The 17,209-nt window shown below is 39.8% G+C and overlaps 1 protein-coding gene across 5 annotated transcripts in view; it reads left to right on the top strand.

Moving 5' to 3' along the window:
• The first annotated feature begins 384 nt into the window (after positions 1-384).
• Mid2 (midline 2) overlaps positions 385-17,209 on the top strand; it is a 103,889-nt gene continuing 87,064 nt past the window's right edge. Inside the window, exons 1-2 of one of the 5 annotated variants that reach the window (XM_046420737.2) lie at positions 385-491; positions 15,041-15,756. In XM_046420737.2, the coding sequence (XP_046276693.1) occupies positions 422-491; positions 15,041-15,756 (786 nt within the window). In that variant the 5' untranslated portion in view covers positions 385-421. Of the gene's footprint in view, positions 492-1,800; positions 2,034-2,155; positions 2,765-15,040; positions 15,757-17,209 lie in introns of those variants that run through there. The other 4 variants (XM_046420739.2, XM_046420742.2, XM_046420741.2 and 1 more) reach the window with 4 other exon arrangements.

The raw sequence follows: 17,209 nt of genomic DNA on the forward strand, positions 1-17,209 counted from the left end.
CCTGCATGACTGAAACTCTACACTCATCAAACAACAATTTTCATGCCCCCACGCCCTAGCCTCTGGCAACCACCATTCTAATTTCTGTTTCTATGAGTCTGATTTATTTTATCTATTTTAGACTCCTCATATGAGTAGAATTATTCAATATTTGTCTTTTTTGATTGCTTATTTAATGTAGCATAAAGTTCATCCATATTATAACATGTGACAGGATTTCCTTCTTTTTAAAGGCTGAATAGTATTCCGTGGCATGTATATATCAGATTTTCCTTATGCATTAATCTGTTGACGAACACTTAGATGATTTTCATTTCTTTGATATTTTGAATAGTACTGAAATAAACATGGGAGTGAAGATGTTGCTTCTATTTTAGAGAAGGATCCATGTGCTGCTGAGAAGAAAGTGTATTCAGTCAAGATGTCTCTTCTATATACAGATTTCATTTCTTTTGGGCACATACTCAGAAGTGGATTTGCTGGATCATATGGTAATTTTATTTTTAACTTTTTGAGGAGACTCCATCTTGTTTTCTATAGTGGCTACACCAATTTAAAATCCCTTGCATAGTGACTGCACCATTTTTCAACAGTGTGCAAAGGTTCCAATTTCTCTACAACCTTGTCAGCATTTATTATTTTCACTTTTCAATATAATGGCCATCCTAATAGGAGTGAGATGACATCTCATTGTGATTAGTGATGTTGAACATCTTATCACATACTTGTTGGCCATTCATTCCTCTTCTTTAGAAAAAATGTCTATCCTTTGCCAATTTTTAGTATTTTTGATTGAGTTCTAGAAGTTCTTTATATATTCTGAATACTAATTCCTTATCAAATATATGGTTTGCAAATATTTTCTGCCATCCTGTAGGTTGCCTTTTCACTCTGTTGATTGTGTTCTTTGTTGTACAGATGTTTTTAAGTTGCATGTAGTCCTATTGTTTATTTTTTGCCTTTGTTGCCTGTGTTTTTGGTGTGACTCATTAACTTTTACTTCTCCTAGCGCTGGACTTTCACAGGGTAGCTTGGTTGTGATTTTTGCCTTTGTTTCCACCTCAGTGCTGTCCAGCACATTGTTTAACAGGGGTGTTGGCTAAATACTATTGGTTCCCTGACAGGATACACCCAGAGCTACCTTAATTTTTCTGGACTTGTTCCCGTACACAATAATGGAAGGCTTAACTGAGAGGAATTGTTTCCTCCCATTATATGGCTTCTTTTCCCTTCTCACCTTTTGCTCCTTATTAGAAATAGTCCTTTCTGGGGCTTCCTCCTCCTTTCCTCTCTCATTCACCTTGTGAGTGGGGCGGTGGTCTCTGAGCCAATGAAAGGTCAGCAGACAGGCCGACTCCAGACCAATGGGAGGCTCTGGGGTTCCAAATGGACCAATCAGCTTTTTAGGGATATTGTATACCTGGATAGCTAGCATCTGCCCCATTGTCCTCCTTGTAATGACCCTCTTGTTTTGCTCATCAAGGATTTGAAGATGCAAAAAACTCCCCTACCCACACACACACTCTCTGATAGCTTTAATACATCTGCATAACTTCTGCCCAAGGCCAATGTTACAGAGCCATTCTCCCTTTGTAAAAAGAAAGAGGGGTTGGGTTTCCTTCAATTGTCTGCCCTTTTCTGTCTCCTCCACTATTTTTGTTTTACTCTGTAGTTAACTTTGCATAGAGGAGCTTCATCCCGAGGACCTGTTCGGTGGACCCAGATACTCTTTTCTCATTAGCGGGTGCAACGGCCTTTTCCTTGTTCTAACCTGGGGGTTTGTGGGGCGAGGGGGCTGGTGGGTGGGAGAAGAGTTTGGCCATAGTCTTCCTTCTTCATTTCACACACATTCTGCGCTCTTCCCCTCTGTCTCTGTTTCTCTCTCTCTCTCTCTCTCTCTCTCTCTCTCTCTCTCTCTCTCTCACACACACACACACACACACACACACACACACACACCCGCTCGGGCCCCTCTCCGGGTGTCTTCGTTCAAGATGACAGGGCGCTGGAGAAAAGGCTGCTGGAATCAGCTGGTAGGTACAGTAGTAACCCGAACCCCACCCACCCTCTGTCTTTGCTTGCTCAGGTTTCTCCGGTCACTCCTGCCAGGGGAGAAAACATGTAAACGCGTCTCAAGAGGAGGGGCTGGGGGAGCTGGGAGTGGCGGTGGCGGTGGAAGGTGAGCTCAGGAAGGTGGCCCAGCGCCCCTTCTGCCGGGGCCCCTCCCAGTGCTCCCTTGGGGTGTCAGCCTCAGCCCTGTATGCTCCCACTCCACCCCCCTTTTCGAAGGGATTGCCTTTTTTTTTTCCCCTCTGCGGCGGCGGAAATGACAGTGGTGCTGCTGTAGTGTCATGGTGCTGCCCCTGGACTGAGGGGCGAAAACTCTTAAGTTTAGCTCGGGAGATCCAGGAGCGGTAGCGTCACTATTGCCGTGCAGTCCCCTGCGGGGCGCGCAGGCTGGCGGATTCTGCTGGCTGCGCGGCGGCGGCAGCTGAGCGGAGGCAGCGAAGGCGAAGGCGGGCGGCGGCCTAGAGCGGTGGTGGTGGCGGCAGCGGCGGCGGCAGCGACGGCGGCCCGGGAGCTCGCGCCAGAGCCCGAGCCAGCTTGCTGCGGAGGCAGACGGGCGCCCAGCGCTCTTGAGCGCGCGTAGGAGATGGCTGGCACACGGGAACGCTATGGGTAAAATGCGCCCTCTCGCCGCGGCCCTGGGGGTCCAGTGTAGCAGTCCGCGCAGGGCTCGGCCCCGGTTCCGGCTACTCCTCAGGTGCCACTGGGGCCCGGAGCTGGGCAAGGTCTCCCGGGTCAGCAGAAAGGGGTGACGGGGCCCGTGAAGCCCGGGCCGGCAGCAACAGGGACCCTGGCCTGTCTCTGGCTCCTGCCGCTGCCCTCCTGGGACGGTGTTAGCACTCCTGGGTGCCGGGCGGGGGTGGCTGGAGGCCTCCTCCGGGCCCGGGTGGTGCGGGGCAGAGCAGTTGAGCAGCTCTCCCCGGCGCCTGAGCGTGAGTCTGGGAAAGGTCACTGCTGCCTTCCCACGCTCCTGCGGCCAGTAGCCTCTTCAGCCCGGGCGGCGCCCCTGGGTCGGCCGTCTGACCAGCGGTGCTGGCGCAGCAGCCTGTGATGCTGCGGACACCCTGTCTGCGGGGAGGCCTGGCGAAACTTAATCCTTTTCCAGCCAGGGGAGCGATCCTCGAGTCTCCGTCTGGGTGGTTCCTTATTTCTGGCCTAGCTGTGAAACCAGCTCTGTAGGGGAGAGAGAAAACTTACATATGTCCACAGGACAGACTGCGACTGAACCGGGGGAAGGTGGGGATTTCCATTTCTGGCTCGTGAGAATTAAGTAAATAACGGCAGAGTAGATTTACAGAAACATTACTGGTGATGGTCCGGTTTAGGTTACTTAGCACTTCGTGTGCAACACACTATTTTCAGAGGCATTTCTTCTTAGAGCAACAAATTTGGGGTCCTGGGCTCATTGGGCTTTCCTCTCTCTTTCTCTCTCTCCCCCCTCTCCCCTCCCCTCTTCTCTTCTTCCTCCTCACTCTCTCCTCTTCTTATCTCTCTTTCTTCCGCTTCTTCTTCCTGTCCCTCTTTGTCTCCCCCACCCATTTTCAAGATCACTCACTTTATTCCTGCCTTGTAACACCTACTTACTCATCCAAACCTCCCACCAGAGCCCCTCATCCCCAGCCTTTCTCCATCATCCTGTGCACTTCCAGCCATACGGCTTCTTGTTTCTCAACCACGTTGCCTTTTATGAGGATTTCTGATTGTGGGATGGGTGGATGGTTATGGTTGCATGTCTTTGAGGAGGAACCCGTATGAAAGAATATCTTGAAAGCAGCAAATAGATAAGTACAGTATGGGGATTAATACATGTAATTCTTAAGTTGGGCCTTTAACCTCATTCTTTTACATCCCTGTACTCCAATCAGTCTCTCTGGCAATGTTCCAATAAAAGGGGGTTGCCAATTTTGGAGTTCCCCTCCTCTACTTCTCTTCTATTTGGGAGTAGTTTTGCTTTACCCCAGATGATTACCCCCCATACACCCCTCTATCTATCGGCCTGTCCACTCTCACTGCCCTGAGGGAGAGACAATCTTTGCTATTTTTATATATTCCTTCCCAATTAACTTAATACAGATATATAATGTGAATTAGATTTCTCCTGATTGTTCCTCACAACTTGATTTATTTGGTTGAAATACAGGTCTAGGAGCCAAGAAGATCAGAGAGTTCATCCCAAATCTGATGTTGCATTGGCTTTATGGCCTTAGGACATTCCTATGACCTTTCTTTCATAGTTGGTTACTTGTATAAAAGGCACAATATTGTGTACTGGGTATTGTGAGTCTTGGCTTGGTCCTTTGAAGATGAAAGGATTCTATAAATCCTCAGTATTCTACTTCTCAAAGAAAGCACTTCATTTACCTTTTATGGGGTTAGTGGACTGAGTATAAGTAGGAACCCTAGTTTACCAAAATATTAATTTGCCATTATTAGTTCCCTGGGATTCAAATCTATCATTGTATTTAGGTACTAAGTCTGTTTTTCCCCAATGAATGTACAACTGTATGAAAACATACCTACAAGTAGGCATACAGAGTAATGGTGATGATTTTAAGTTGAGTCTTGCATCACATCTAATGTACTCTAACCCAACAATCTGAGTCAGACTCATTCAAAAACAACCTCACCCATTTTTAGCCCATATGGGGGCAGTTAGCTAATTTCTAATGAAAAGTGGCATAAATAATTTTAGGCCTTGCTATATTAACATGATTAGCATCTGGCAGCAGTGAGTCAACAATATTTATTAAGCACCTATAATGTGCAGGGTCCTCTGTTGACTGGACTAACTATTTGGCCCAGTATTTTGCCCTCAGCTCATTCCAGGCTAGATTTCATACTTGTAGCTCCAGCATGAGGACGGGGAAGTGCTGTTCAGGGTAGGGGCAGAGGGCTAGGTATGTAAAGGACTGGTCATGTTTCTTCTGTTTACTCTCAAGACTGCTAAAATTCTCATTTAGCATGTTGCACCTTGTAAGGCCACCTCCAGGAAATACTGTTGCAAATCAGTGACTTGGTTGCATCATAAGCATATCATCTGAACAGTGCAAATTGATTTAAATGAAATTGGTTTAGTTAATCCCTTGTCTAAGAACAGGGCAACTTGCTTCAACTTGCAGAACTTAAAGTAGTGCCAGTGGAGTCTCATAATTGCATCCAAATATTGCTCTGGGTAGTGAGCCTGTCCATTCCCCCATCCCTCCTCCCATAAAATCTGCTGACATCACAGCAATTGAGAAGGAAACTATAGAAGGAATATGTCTTTATCACTCAGAGAAACTCATTGGCTTGATGAAGAGGAGAGAATGCTGTGTGTTCATTCAGTCCCTTAGAACTCAAGTTTTCTCTTTTTGAATAGTGACATACATATGCCCTAAAAAGGGTGAAAACAGGGCTGAGGTGCAGTCTCTGTCTCAAATGACTGTTCTTGGAAGTACCTGCTTGGTCTTGTGTGTATCTGTCATCTAATTTTTATGGATCTTGGTAACTCCCTAGCTGTTATGCCCTGGAACTGGGCTCTTGGGTTCTGGGTCTTAGGTCCTTTGCTGCTAAGGAGCTGCAAGAGGCACAAGGGTGCTCCATTTCCATTTAGCATTAAATTTTTGTTCTCTCTTCTGTGCAAAAAAGAAAAAAATGAGGCTTTGTGTTCATGAAGTGCCTCCTTACTTAAGCTGGGTTTCTTGATTTGGAGAATTGCATCATCTAAATATGAAGTGTAACATGTTCATACTAGATATCCCATAGTTCAGGAGAGTTTGAAACGCTTCACTTTTTCATGATTGAAAATTTGATATGAAGGTTGTATTGCACAAAGATTGATATTTCAGGTCTCTCAAAAAGCATTGTGTTCATTGCTGAGCAGTTAAAAAAAGAGACTAGAGAAGTGTTTCTCAACCAGTGTGTTAGGTCACATTAACAAGTCAGAAGATCAGACAAGTGGCATTGAGACAAGAAATTCCAACTCTAGTTATCCCCCTGTGCAAATAGCTATTCCCCTTTCAGTTCCCTCTTCCTCTGATAATTGGTATTGGCATCCACTTTCATTTATTAAAAGTCTTCTTAGAGTTTTTTATGGGCTCTAGAGGTTTGTGGCTCTTCCTGACTGTTACTCTTTTCATATTCCCCTTCTTTGTAACCATAGGCAGATATAATGTTTTTGTTAGTCAGTCTTCCAGATTCTGTATTTTTCCTTATAAATTATATATGCTGATAAGACTACTAGATGATATAAGCTGTTTAAAGTATGGGTGATGGAGGGATTTTGAATAATGTGTCAACACCCAATCACTCCCTTCTTCATGTAGAGTTCACCTGAATACACACTAGGATGTTGGTTCAGGCTAACTGGATTGGCAAAGTATCATTTGTAAAGAGTTATCCTACTTGGGTTCTTGTCTCCTTGCAATGCTCTGACTGCCTGACCTTGGCCTTTGTTTCAGCCTCTTTCCTGCAGGTCAGCCTCTTCTGTCTCTGGAGTATCTTGAAACCAGATGATCTGATAACAAACACATTATATAATCTAAAATCCTCCAGAAATATAAAAATCCCAGTATTTGCAATCTGTCCTGATAGGATCATAATGCAGAGGCATGGCAAACAATGTTAATTCAGAACAGTGAAATGTCTGAATATATACAGCCCAGAGGTAGAAAAATGGTTTACGGTCCAGAATCCTCTATCACTTTGTCTATAGCCCTTTGTTAAGTGTTGCTAGGATCCATGTGGTTCCCAGGAGAATAGAAGTTTGATTTCAAGTAGGCCTCTGTTCTCTGTCCCTTGTTTCTGACCTGAACTTGGGGTCCTTGCAGCCTAACATTCAACAGCAGGTCTTACATTCATATATATTGCAAAATTTATTCTGTAAAAATAGAGATGACTGGCCCATCCGGGTGGACTGCTGAACTTAAAAAAAATCACAAATATTTCATTGGGAAACAGGCTGAGAAAAATAGTCCTGGAATAGATGAAAAGCTGTACTGATAGCAGTAGGTAAATTAAGTTTGTTCTGCATTTGTTCTCCAACCTTCTAACCTTGCCAGTGTAATCTGCATTAAGATAAAGGCGTTATGAATTGTACTTAGGATTCCTGTCAATTATCATGTGTTACCTTGGCAAATCCGTTTCTTGGTTACTTAGATTAATCTTTTGCATTTGCAGCAGATTCAGGACTATTAGTTCTGCTACTTCCATATTATTTTAATGTTTATGGTGACTATATTATATAAAATACCCAATGGTTGGATTTAATTATTGAAAGGAAAATATCATTAAATCCATATACTATAAAATATTAAGTAGGCTTTAATAACCTATTAGACAGGAACTGGCTGTGGTTTTCTCTGCCAGTCAGTAATCAACCTCCAGTCCTGAGCTCTCCCTGTGTGTCGTGAGAGCTTAAGAGAACAGAGATAGGTTTTTTTCCTTGGGGGGGGGGGATCCTAGCCTAAAGGGGAATACATAGGAGAATAAGAAATACCACAGACACATGCCTTCCAACAATCTTGTGGGGAAGTGTGATTATCCTCCATTATGACAAGCATGTGTTTGGGATGAATTTCCAAACATTTTCAGCTTATAAAAAAAAATAACATGTTTTATGTGTATCCTCTATGAAGGGTATGATGAGAATATTTATATTTGTCAAACAGGTTAATTATTTTCTTTTATCCTCATCTGATCCTCACAAGAGCCTGTGAGATGCATAGGACAAGTATTTTTAATCCAATAGATATGGAAACTGTGGCCCAAAGAGATGAAATGACTTCCTTTGGATGGTTCTGCTAATTTGGTTTAGATCCCGGACTACAACCAGACTCTATTTGGATGATCAAAAAAGATAATGGCTTTGAAATTTGAAAACTATAAAATACTATACAAATGTAATGTAACTATTCTTATGAATTACAATTACTTAATACCTAGCCCTCTTTTTGGGGGTTTCTTTTTTCTTTTTCTTTTTCTTTTGTCCTTATCCTCTATGGTAAGAATTCTACACATTGTTTGCATAGAATTTGAACTTCAAAGGGTCCTTTGCTAATCATAGTGTCCTGGGATTTGGTTGTCCTCTTTTTTCAGTTGAAAAAGGTGTCCTCCTTAGTTTATACTCACCTGGGACTCCTCTCTTCTTCAGTTGTCCGCTGGAACATTCATTGTAACTTCCTTGAGATACAACAGGCAAAACCATCCACTGTAATTCAGCACCTTGACTTAGCCAAGGGAAAGTCATGCATTTTGTTCATTTTTAGTTCCCTTGATGATGATGTCCATCACTTGTTAGCCTTTCTAGTTAAAACTAGAAAAATAAATAAGATTTGTGTTCATATTAGCTAATTTACAATAACCCAAGTTATCTTTCCTATTCATCAACAAATAGCAGGAGCTCTATAATAATAAGATGTCAGAGATGGAAAGCATCTTAAAAATATTATCTGATGATTCTAGTACAACTTAAACAATATTTTATCATGGAGGAAACATTAGACTAAGCCATGACTCATCTTCTCATTCCCCTACAGTTTCTAATATTTTAAGGAAGATCTCATGGGAGATTAATGTTGATATTCTGAACAACATTTAGTTTATATTAATTTATTTTTAAATAAAACCTTACAACTCAGGTCAATTCTTAATCTATAGCCCAGAGGTCAGGCTTGGTTTGATACTCATGGATTTTCTGTGAAGGAAAAAGATTGTGGCTCCTCAGGTAGTTTGGTAGGTAGGTAGGTAGGTAGTGAGAGCCCAGAACCCATGCTCTGCAGAATAGAAGATGAAAACTAGATGACGTATTAGCTGCTAGAATAAGTGGACATTTAAGTATGTTCAGATAACATTTTAAGTAATAGAACTCTGCCAAGTGCAGATCAGAGTTATCTAGATGCTGTATTTAGAAGGCTATGCTAAAATCAATCTTTCATCTTGTAAGGGTAGAATGCATTATTTTTTTCTGAAATTTTATATTGAGAAGAATCACATCATTCAATTTGCCTTAAGGAATAACCAAAAAATATGAATGATAAATTGGCAACTTCAGATTACCCAATTAATAATAGATACATATATATATATATATTGCATTTACAATAAATTACAGTATACATACATACACACAGACTCATGTGCTGTGTAATGATGCTTCAGGCAATGACAAACTGCTAATATTACAGTGGTCCCATAAGATATCTGTCACCTAGTGATGTCCTGCTCATCGAAACTCCTCTTTTGTATTTCTACCCAGGCACAGAACTTTCTGACAACTCATTGATGAGTTTATTCTCATTAGTTTTTTTTTTCATGGATTTTAGCCTAAAGAAGAGAGCAGGATAAAGATAAACCATACAGAAACAATTTTATAATAGAGCAAGGGCAAATACATAAACATATATATTTGACTACACAGCAGTAACTCAATGATTTGGAAGCAAATTAATCCAGTTATATGCACATGGACATTTGCTTCTTAACCTACTATGCATTTGCATTCTGTATATAGGATACTATAAAAACTTAAATTGAGTTAAAGTTTGTTGCTCAATTTAAGTTTTTATGGATGTACTACATACAGTACACCAGGACATATACCAAATGGTCCTACCCTCCCAGGCATTTCATTAATTTTTATGACAAACCATTGCGTTTTCTGGAATAAGTTTCACGATTACTTGTCATCAGGTTGCACCCTATCAGGTCCTGTCTTTGTCCTTAGCATATCCTTTAATTCCTCATAGATCACTGATGTGAAATCTGTTTGAAGTTGCAACACTATGTTATTGTTTTGTTTTTGTCATACCACTTCCTTCTTCTAAAATTATGTTGTGATGATAGGAGTAAAATATTTTTCAGGAGCTACTTGAATATTTTTAACTGAATAAAAATTGTGAGTTGAGAATTTTCTGACACCTGTTGATCATTAACAATATCTCAGGGCATTGCAAAACTTAGATAGGGAATCACTGACCTAGAAAAACAATCAAAAGAAGTAAGCAATCCAGTAGAGTTCGTAAATACTATGTAATTACACAGTTGGCAGTATAGTACAGTGGTTAATTATTTCCACTCTGGAGTCAGACAGATTTGGATTTGAATCTCTCTTTTTAAAAAATTGAGCTACAATTCACACACCAAAATATTCACCATTTTAAAGTGTTTAATTCGCTGATTTTTAGTATATTAAAAATGTGCAACCATCACCACTATATAATTAATTACAGAACATTTTCCTCATCCCAGAAAGAAATTGTACCTGTTAGTTATCATTCCCCTCCCCCTTTCCTGACCCTTAACAACCACTAATCCACTTTCTATTCCTATGGGTTTACCTATTCTGGTCACTTCACATTAAGGGAATCATACAATACACATGGCCTTTGTGTCTGGCTTCTTTCACTCTGAATAATGTTTTCAAGGGTCATCCATGTTGTAGCAAGTATCAGTACTTCATTCCTTTCACAGTCAAATAATATTCTATTATATGTATAACCATATTTTCTTTATCTGTTCATCTCTTAATGGACTTTTGGGTTGTTTTCATTTTGGCTACCATGAATACTGCTACTATGTACATTTTGTGTACACATTTTTCAATGAGTACATTACATTTCCAATTCTTTTAGGTATATTCCTTGGAGTGTAATTTCTGGGTCTTATGATAACTGTTTAACATTTTGAGGAACTGCTGAGCTATTTTCCAAAGCAGCTGCACCATTTTACATCCCTACCAGCAATGTATAAGGTCTCTAATTTCTTCACATTCTGACTGACACTTGCTATTTTCTGATTTTGGCTTGTTTGTTGACAGCCTTCTTGGTGTATGTGAAGTAGTATTACAGTGTGGCATTGATTTGCATTTCTCTAATGGCTAATGATGTTGCGCATGTCTTCATGTGTGTTTTGGCTATTTGTATATCATCTTTGAAGAAATGTGTATTCAAAACCCTTTGTCTATTTTTAAATTGGGCCATTTGTCTTTTTTATTGTTGAGTTATAAGTTTTCTGTGTTTCTAGATGCCAGATTCCTATCAGATATGATTTGCAAATATTTTCTCCTATTCTGTGAGTTGTCTTTTCACTATGTTGATGGTTCTGTTGGTAGCCCTAGAGATTTAAATTATGATGAAATACCATTTATTTATATTTTATTTGGTCGTTTGTGCTTTTGGTATCATTTAAGAAGCTGTTGTGGGCTGGGGTTGTGGCTCAGAGGTAGAGCACTCTCCTGGCATGCGCAAGGCCCTGGGTTTGATCCTCAGCACCACATAAAAATAAATAAAATAAAGATATTTTTAAAAAGCTGTTGCCTAATCTAAGTTCATGAAAATGTATACTTTCCTTCCAAAAATTTTATTGTTTCAGCCCTTACTTTTCCATTTTGAATTAATTTTATATATGTTATGAGGTAGGGCTCCAGCTTCATCCTTTTGCTTATGGAGATCCAATTGTCTGAGGACACATTTGTTGAGAAGATTCTTCTTTGTGTATTGAATGAGCTTGAACCTCTTATTAAAAATAAGTTGGCCATAAATATATAGGTTTATTTCTGGAGTTTTCTCCATAAGTTTGAATATTAGCATTAATATTTTCAAACAAGTATGACCTTGGACAAATTATTTTCTTGTAATAATATTACCACCTTTTAGAAAATTGAGAAAGCTAATTGAGATAATGTATGTAAAAGTGTTTTGATAATCATGGAGGTATAGAAAAATAGACCAGTTGAAAGGATGCTGAATCACTAAGAGTAACCAGAACAACGAGACCTCATAAATGAGAGTTTATGCATATAAATAAATGTTTGAAGAAGTTAATAAAAGTATCCAGTTCCCCACCATTGGCTAAAGTAATTACTATGTGATAATAAAATAGAACAGAATAGAAAAATTACTTACAATAAGCAACAGATTGTAACCATTTTACATTGTTCTTCATAGAGCTGAAATCAGTTAAGTTTGGTTACTTGAGCCCTGTGCTGCTTGAGTTTTCTGTCAAGGACTCTTAAGAATCCTTTGAAAGTTATGGACAAGGGGCTGGGGATGTGGCTCAGTGGTAAAGTGCCTTTGGGTTCAAACTCCAGTATGAAAAAAAAAGAACAAGTATTTTTGACCTTACTCAAGGTAATCCTGACCCATTGCACATTTTCCCATGCTCAGTTTCATAGTGAGTTTCAATGGTCACGTTGATTTGGGAACATGTTTTTGGGCTTCAGGCAAAATAGGAGAACTTTCCCTCTGTGTAGAATAACTCTTCTAAGACAGGAAAACTGTGGCACTCTGGTAGATTTTATATAGGTTTCAACCATAAATGTGCTTTCCCCAATGCTTCTGATCAACCCAGGTAGCTTCCAACACAGACGCTGAGGAATGCAGACATGCAGCCCTGGAAGATAGTAGTAGAAGTGTAGTGTGAAGTGGAGATGGCCCTAGAGCAAAGAGATATGATTCTGGAAGTGATCAGAATGAAGGAGACAGATTTGGAGGGACAGAGAGTCAAAAATAGAAGTAGAAACCTGCTCTTTAGAATACTCTTATAAATAGTCAAGATAAAATACAGTGAAGGAAGTGAGATGATTGAAATTAAGGTGTAAAAAGCACAGGTATTGGCATTAGATTGACCTGTGACTGGGTATTATGTTCCCAGTTGATTTACTTAATAACCCTGAGCCCCACTTTCCTAACTATATGATGAAGATAATAATAATACCTTCCTCACAGGTTTTGTGAAAGAATTCAGTGAAATAATGTGTGTAAAGTGCTTAACATTGTACTCAGAATACAGGAGGTACTCAATAAATGCTAAATCCCTTCTTACTGCTACTTTAAGGAATACTTTATTAACAACTATTGAATACCTAGTTTGTGGAGGTGTCATGCTGTGAATAAAAATATGAAATCATTGATGTCCTGAAAGAGCAGAGAGAGTTCACTAGATATACAGATATGTAAATGAAATGAAACAGAATATTCTGGACGTCACCAGTAGTTGAAGTTATAAATGTAAATGAGAGAACTCCTAGGTTTATAGGCTTGATATTTACCAGGCAGCGATAATTGGAAAAGGAGCTGATATTTTTTTTCAAGGATAGTGGGGGAACACAAGTTCATTTATGGACATGTTGAATTTGAGCATCTAAATGAAATAAGGTGGAGCTATCTCAGCAATATTTCTACCTTGAGCGGAAATTGGAATCTTTCTTTTCTGAAACCTTTTCCAATTCTAAGATTCTGTTATATATGTGCATATTTTAATTTTTCATCTCTGTAAATGCATGCTGATAGGTTTTATAAGCTATAAAATACTGATCAACAATTTTCAAGTACTTACAGATTGTAAAATAAAAATACATGTCTCAGGTTTTAGTTTTCAGTTTTCTTTAGTACACGTGTGCTAGGAATGCACTCTAACACTGAGCTACATCCCTAGATCCACATCTCACATTTCCTTTGAAAAGTGGTTACACACACCTTTGAACCTATTAAACTAACCGAGAGTGGTTGCTTTACAAAGAGTCTTCCCTTTTATACCCCACTTTCCTATTTTTAACTAGATTTTCATTAAGTATCTAGCTAGTTCAGTGCATTTAAAAGATCTGATTTAGAAACAGCCTTTGGGTGTACATCTATTGTACATATGCACTAGGTTTAATTGTACTCAGTATTTATGCATCCTGTGAGAGGTATGCAGATATCACTGATAAATATATGAGTGGAATAAAAAATTCAAGCCCCCATGAGGTTTTGAATGATGATAGTGTGATGATGAACAAAAGCTCAAAATCAAAAGATGCCTTTTTCTTTCCTATACTAATAGATTAACAATTTCAGTCAGTTAAAGATGTTTTATATTTTTTCTTATTTAAAGCTAACTTTGAATATTTATGTGTGTGGATTTTAATTAATGGAAGATACATTACAGTAAGATCTGTATAGCTCAGAAATACCTGTAGGAGAATGGAGAGACTTAGAGGCTAACCAGGTTGTTAGTTTCATGTCAGTTGGGTGATTTCTTTTACTCTCTGATGCACACTAAAATGAAAGTCCTCAGATCTGAAAATTTCTGGCTGCTCATCTGGCTAAGTTCTATCTTGATCTTGATTTGCATCTGGTTATGTTTTAGGAAGTATTAAAAGACATATGGGAGATAAACTTCGTAACACACTTTTGCTAGTTCAGTGGTGTTTAAAAATAAAATCAAACTGAAGCCACAAGGTAGTATGACTATCATTGATCAGCAACTATTGCTGAATATGTCAAAATTTAAAGTTCATTCCCATTTGACTTGATGGGTTTTCTGAAGGTGAGGAAAGAAAGCAAAAGTGAGAATTCTCATTTTTTGTTTCTACCAACTCAGTTTACTAGAAATGGGATGTAACAGACATTTCCATGTGTGATAATAGGAAGTAATTCAAGTTCACACTCTGAAGAAGAAATTATTATCCTGCACTGAGAACCACATTTTTCTAAAGTTATCTCTCCTTTTTCATGCAGGCTCTCAGAATGGAATCATTTCAGGAAGTAGAGAGTTAGCTTGAAATATGGGCTTGTTTTCTTTCCACTGGATGTGAAATAGGAGTAGCCCTTATATCTTTCCTTGAAGTGAAATAGAGAACAATATTGGAGAATAGAGATTAAGAATTTTGCAGGGCCTTCAACTCATCATAGCCCTGGAGAAGAGATGTCAGTGGAGAATATGTGAGAGAATGATCATGCCAATATTTTGAGCTGGAATGGTAATGTTAATCAGAAAACCAGAGGTGGCCACTTGGCTCATTTATTAGTGCAAGAGGATAAATGCAGGCATTTGTCAAAAACAAGGTTTGAAGCGGGAAGAAAGGTTTCCTGATTAATTCCCAAATTACCTTCCTATTGCTCAAGCATCCCTGGGTAGTTCAGCATGTAAAGTCTCGATTGGTTAGAATATAATTTTGCAATATCCACTTTTCCTTTGGAAATACTTAATGACTCTTGCTTTGTATTCCTTACAGGTGAAAGCCCAGCCTCTGTGGTTCTTAATGCCTCAGCAGGATTATTTTCACTAAAGATGGAAACACTGGAGTCTGAATTGACCTGTCCAATCTGCCTCGAGTTGTTTGAAGACCCCCTTCTGCTCCCTTGTGCTCACAGTCTGTGCTTCAGCTGTGCCCATCGCATCTTGGTCTCAAGCTGCAGCTCCGGTGAATCCATTGAACCCATTACTGCTTTCCAGTGTCCCACGTGCAGGTATGTTATCTCGCTGAACCACCGGGGCCTGGATGGCCTCAAGAGGAATGTGACCCTGCAGAACATTATTGATCGCTTCCAGAAGGCTTCAGTCAGTGGGCCCAATTCCCCAAGTGAGAGCCGCCGGGAAAGGACATATAGGCCCAGTTCCACCATGTCTAGTGAGCGAATTGCTTGCCAATTTTGTGAGCAGGACCCGCCAAGGGATGCAGTGAAAACATGTATCACCTGTGAGGTCTCCTACTGTGACCGTTGCCTAAGGGCCACACACCCCAACAAGAAACCTTTCACCAGCCATCGCCTGGTGGAACCAGTGCCAGACACACATCTTCGGGGGATTGCCTGCCTGGACCATGAGAATGAGAAAGTGAATATGTACTGTGTATCTGATGACCAATTGATCTGTGCCTTATGCAAACTGGTGGGTCGTCACCGAGACCATCAAGTCGCCTCACTGAATGATCGATTTGAGAAACTCAAGGTAAGGGATCTGGAAAATATTCCTTACATGACTTTGACTCTTAACACATAGTTATACAGTTAGCAAGTTCCCTAATAAAATGGGTCACTTTTCCTATAGACAACAGAGTGATCTCCAAGTTGTTCTCATGAGCAATAACCTCACCTGCACGCTTTCATATACTTCTGGATAATTCCAGGGGATTTAGCCCATGGCTCACTCCACCAGTAGTCCATCCAGAGAACCAGCAACTTCTCTCCTCTGTCAGTGGCATATTGCACATTGCATATGTTTGCTATGATCTTTCTAACTCTTCTTTTAAGTATGTGAGTGCCTGTGTAGGTGTACTACAATAAGCATATGCACTGATTTGCATGTTTGGGTGTGTCTCTGTGTAGGTGTGGGTGGAGGTGTCTGAGTGTATCTATATAGATGAGAGATTTTTTTGTGGAGGAAGTTAGCATATGTTTGTATTTGCATGTTCAGTGCAGTAAATAAACAAAGTATTGGGGCTGGGGATGTGGCTCAAGCGGTAGTGCGCTCGCCTGGCATGCGTGCGGCCCGGGTTCGATCCTCAGCACCACATACAAACAAAGATGTTGTGTCCGCCGAAAACTAAAAAATAAATATTAAAAATTCTCTCTCTCTTTCTTTTAAAAAAAAAGAAACAAAAGTATGCTATTGGCCATTACAAATTGTCATTAAGCACTTAACACTGGTAATTCTAAACCTGCCTTAAGAATTAAAAAAAAAAACTTAAAACAAACAACAAAAAAATTTTAATGTACCACAAAATTAGGAGGGATAATCAAAGACCTGTACTAGCAATTTCAACTAAATGCAATAAATATTTAATTCAGTATTGAATTTTGTGCCAGTGCTTGTTATTGTGGGCTACAGACTGAAGCACTTGTTTGCAGTACCCACCTGGGAAGTTCCAAGTCTTTCATTTGTGTTCAGTGGACAGTGGACAGTTTTCTGGAGTTGTAGCATCTGAAGTTTATGTGCAAGTCAAAGTTCCTATTTTTTTAAGTCCTCCTACCTCACATTGATGCTAACAAATGTCAGATGTATTGTTTTATTCCCATTGCCTGCTATGTGGTATAATTTTTCTTAAGAAGGAAGCTACAAAACAAAGATTCCATAAAAATAAAATCTTTAAATGGATAGTACTATTATTACCTCAAAATAGGACCTGAGTACAGAGGCCAAGTTAGAATAAAGAGCTAGATAGGGGCTAGGTGTGGTGGCGCATGCCTGTAATCCCAGTTGCTTGGGAGACTGAGGCAGGAGGATCTTGAATTCAAAGCCAGTCTCAACAATTTAGCGAGGCACTAAACAACTCAGTGAGACCCTGTCTCTAAATAAAATACAGAAAAGGGGTGGGAGTGTTGCTCAGTGGTTAAGTACACCTGAGTTCAATCCCCAGTACCAAAAAATAAATAAATAAATAAATAAAGAAAGAGCTAGATAG

This window comes from Marmota monax, unplaced genomic scaffold (assembly GCF_021218885.2).
Source record: "Marmota monax isolate L192 unplaced genomic scaffold, Marmota_monax_Labrador192_F-V1.1 WCK01_AAM20220418_F8-fsc00050, whole genome shotgun sequence".
NCBI lineage: Eukaryota > Metazoa > Chordata > Mammalia > Rodentia > Sciuridae > Marmota > Marmota monax.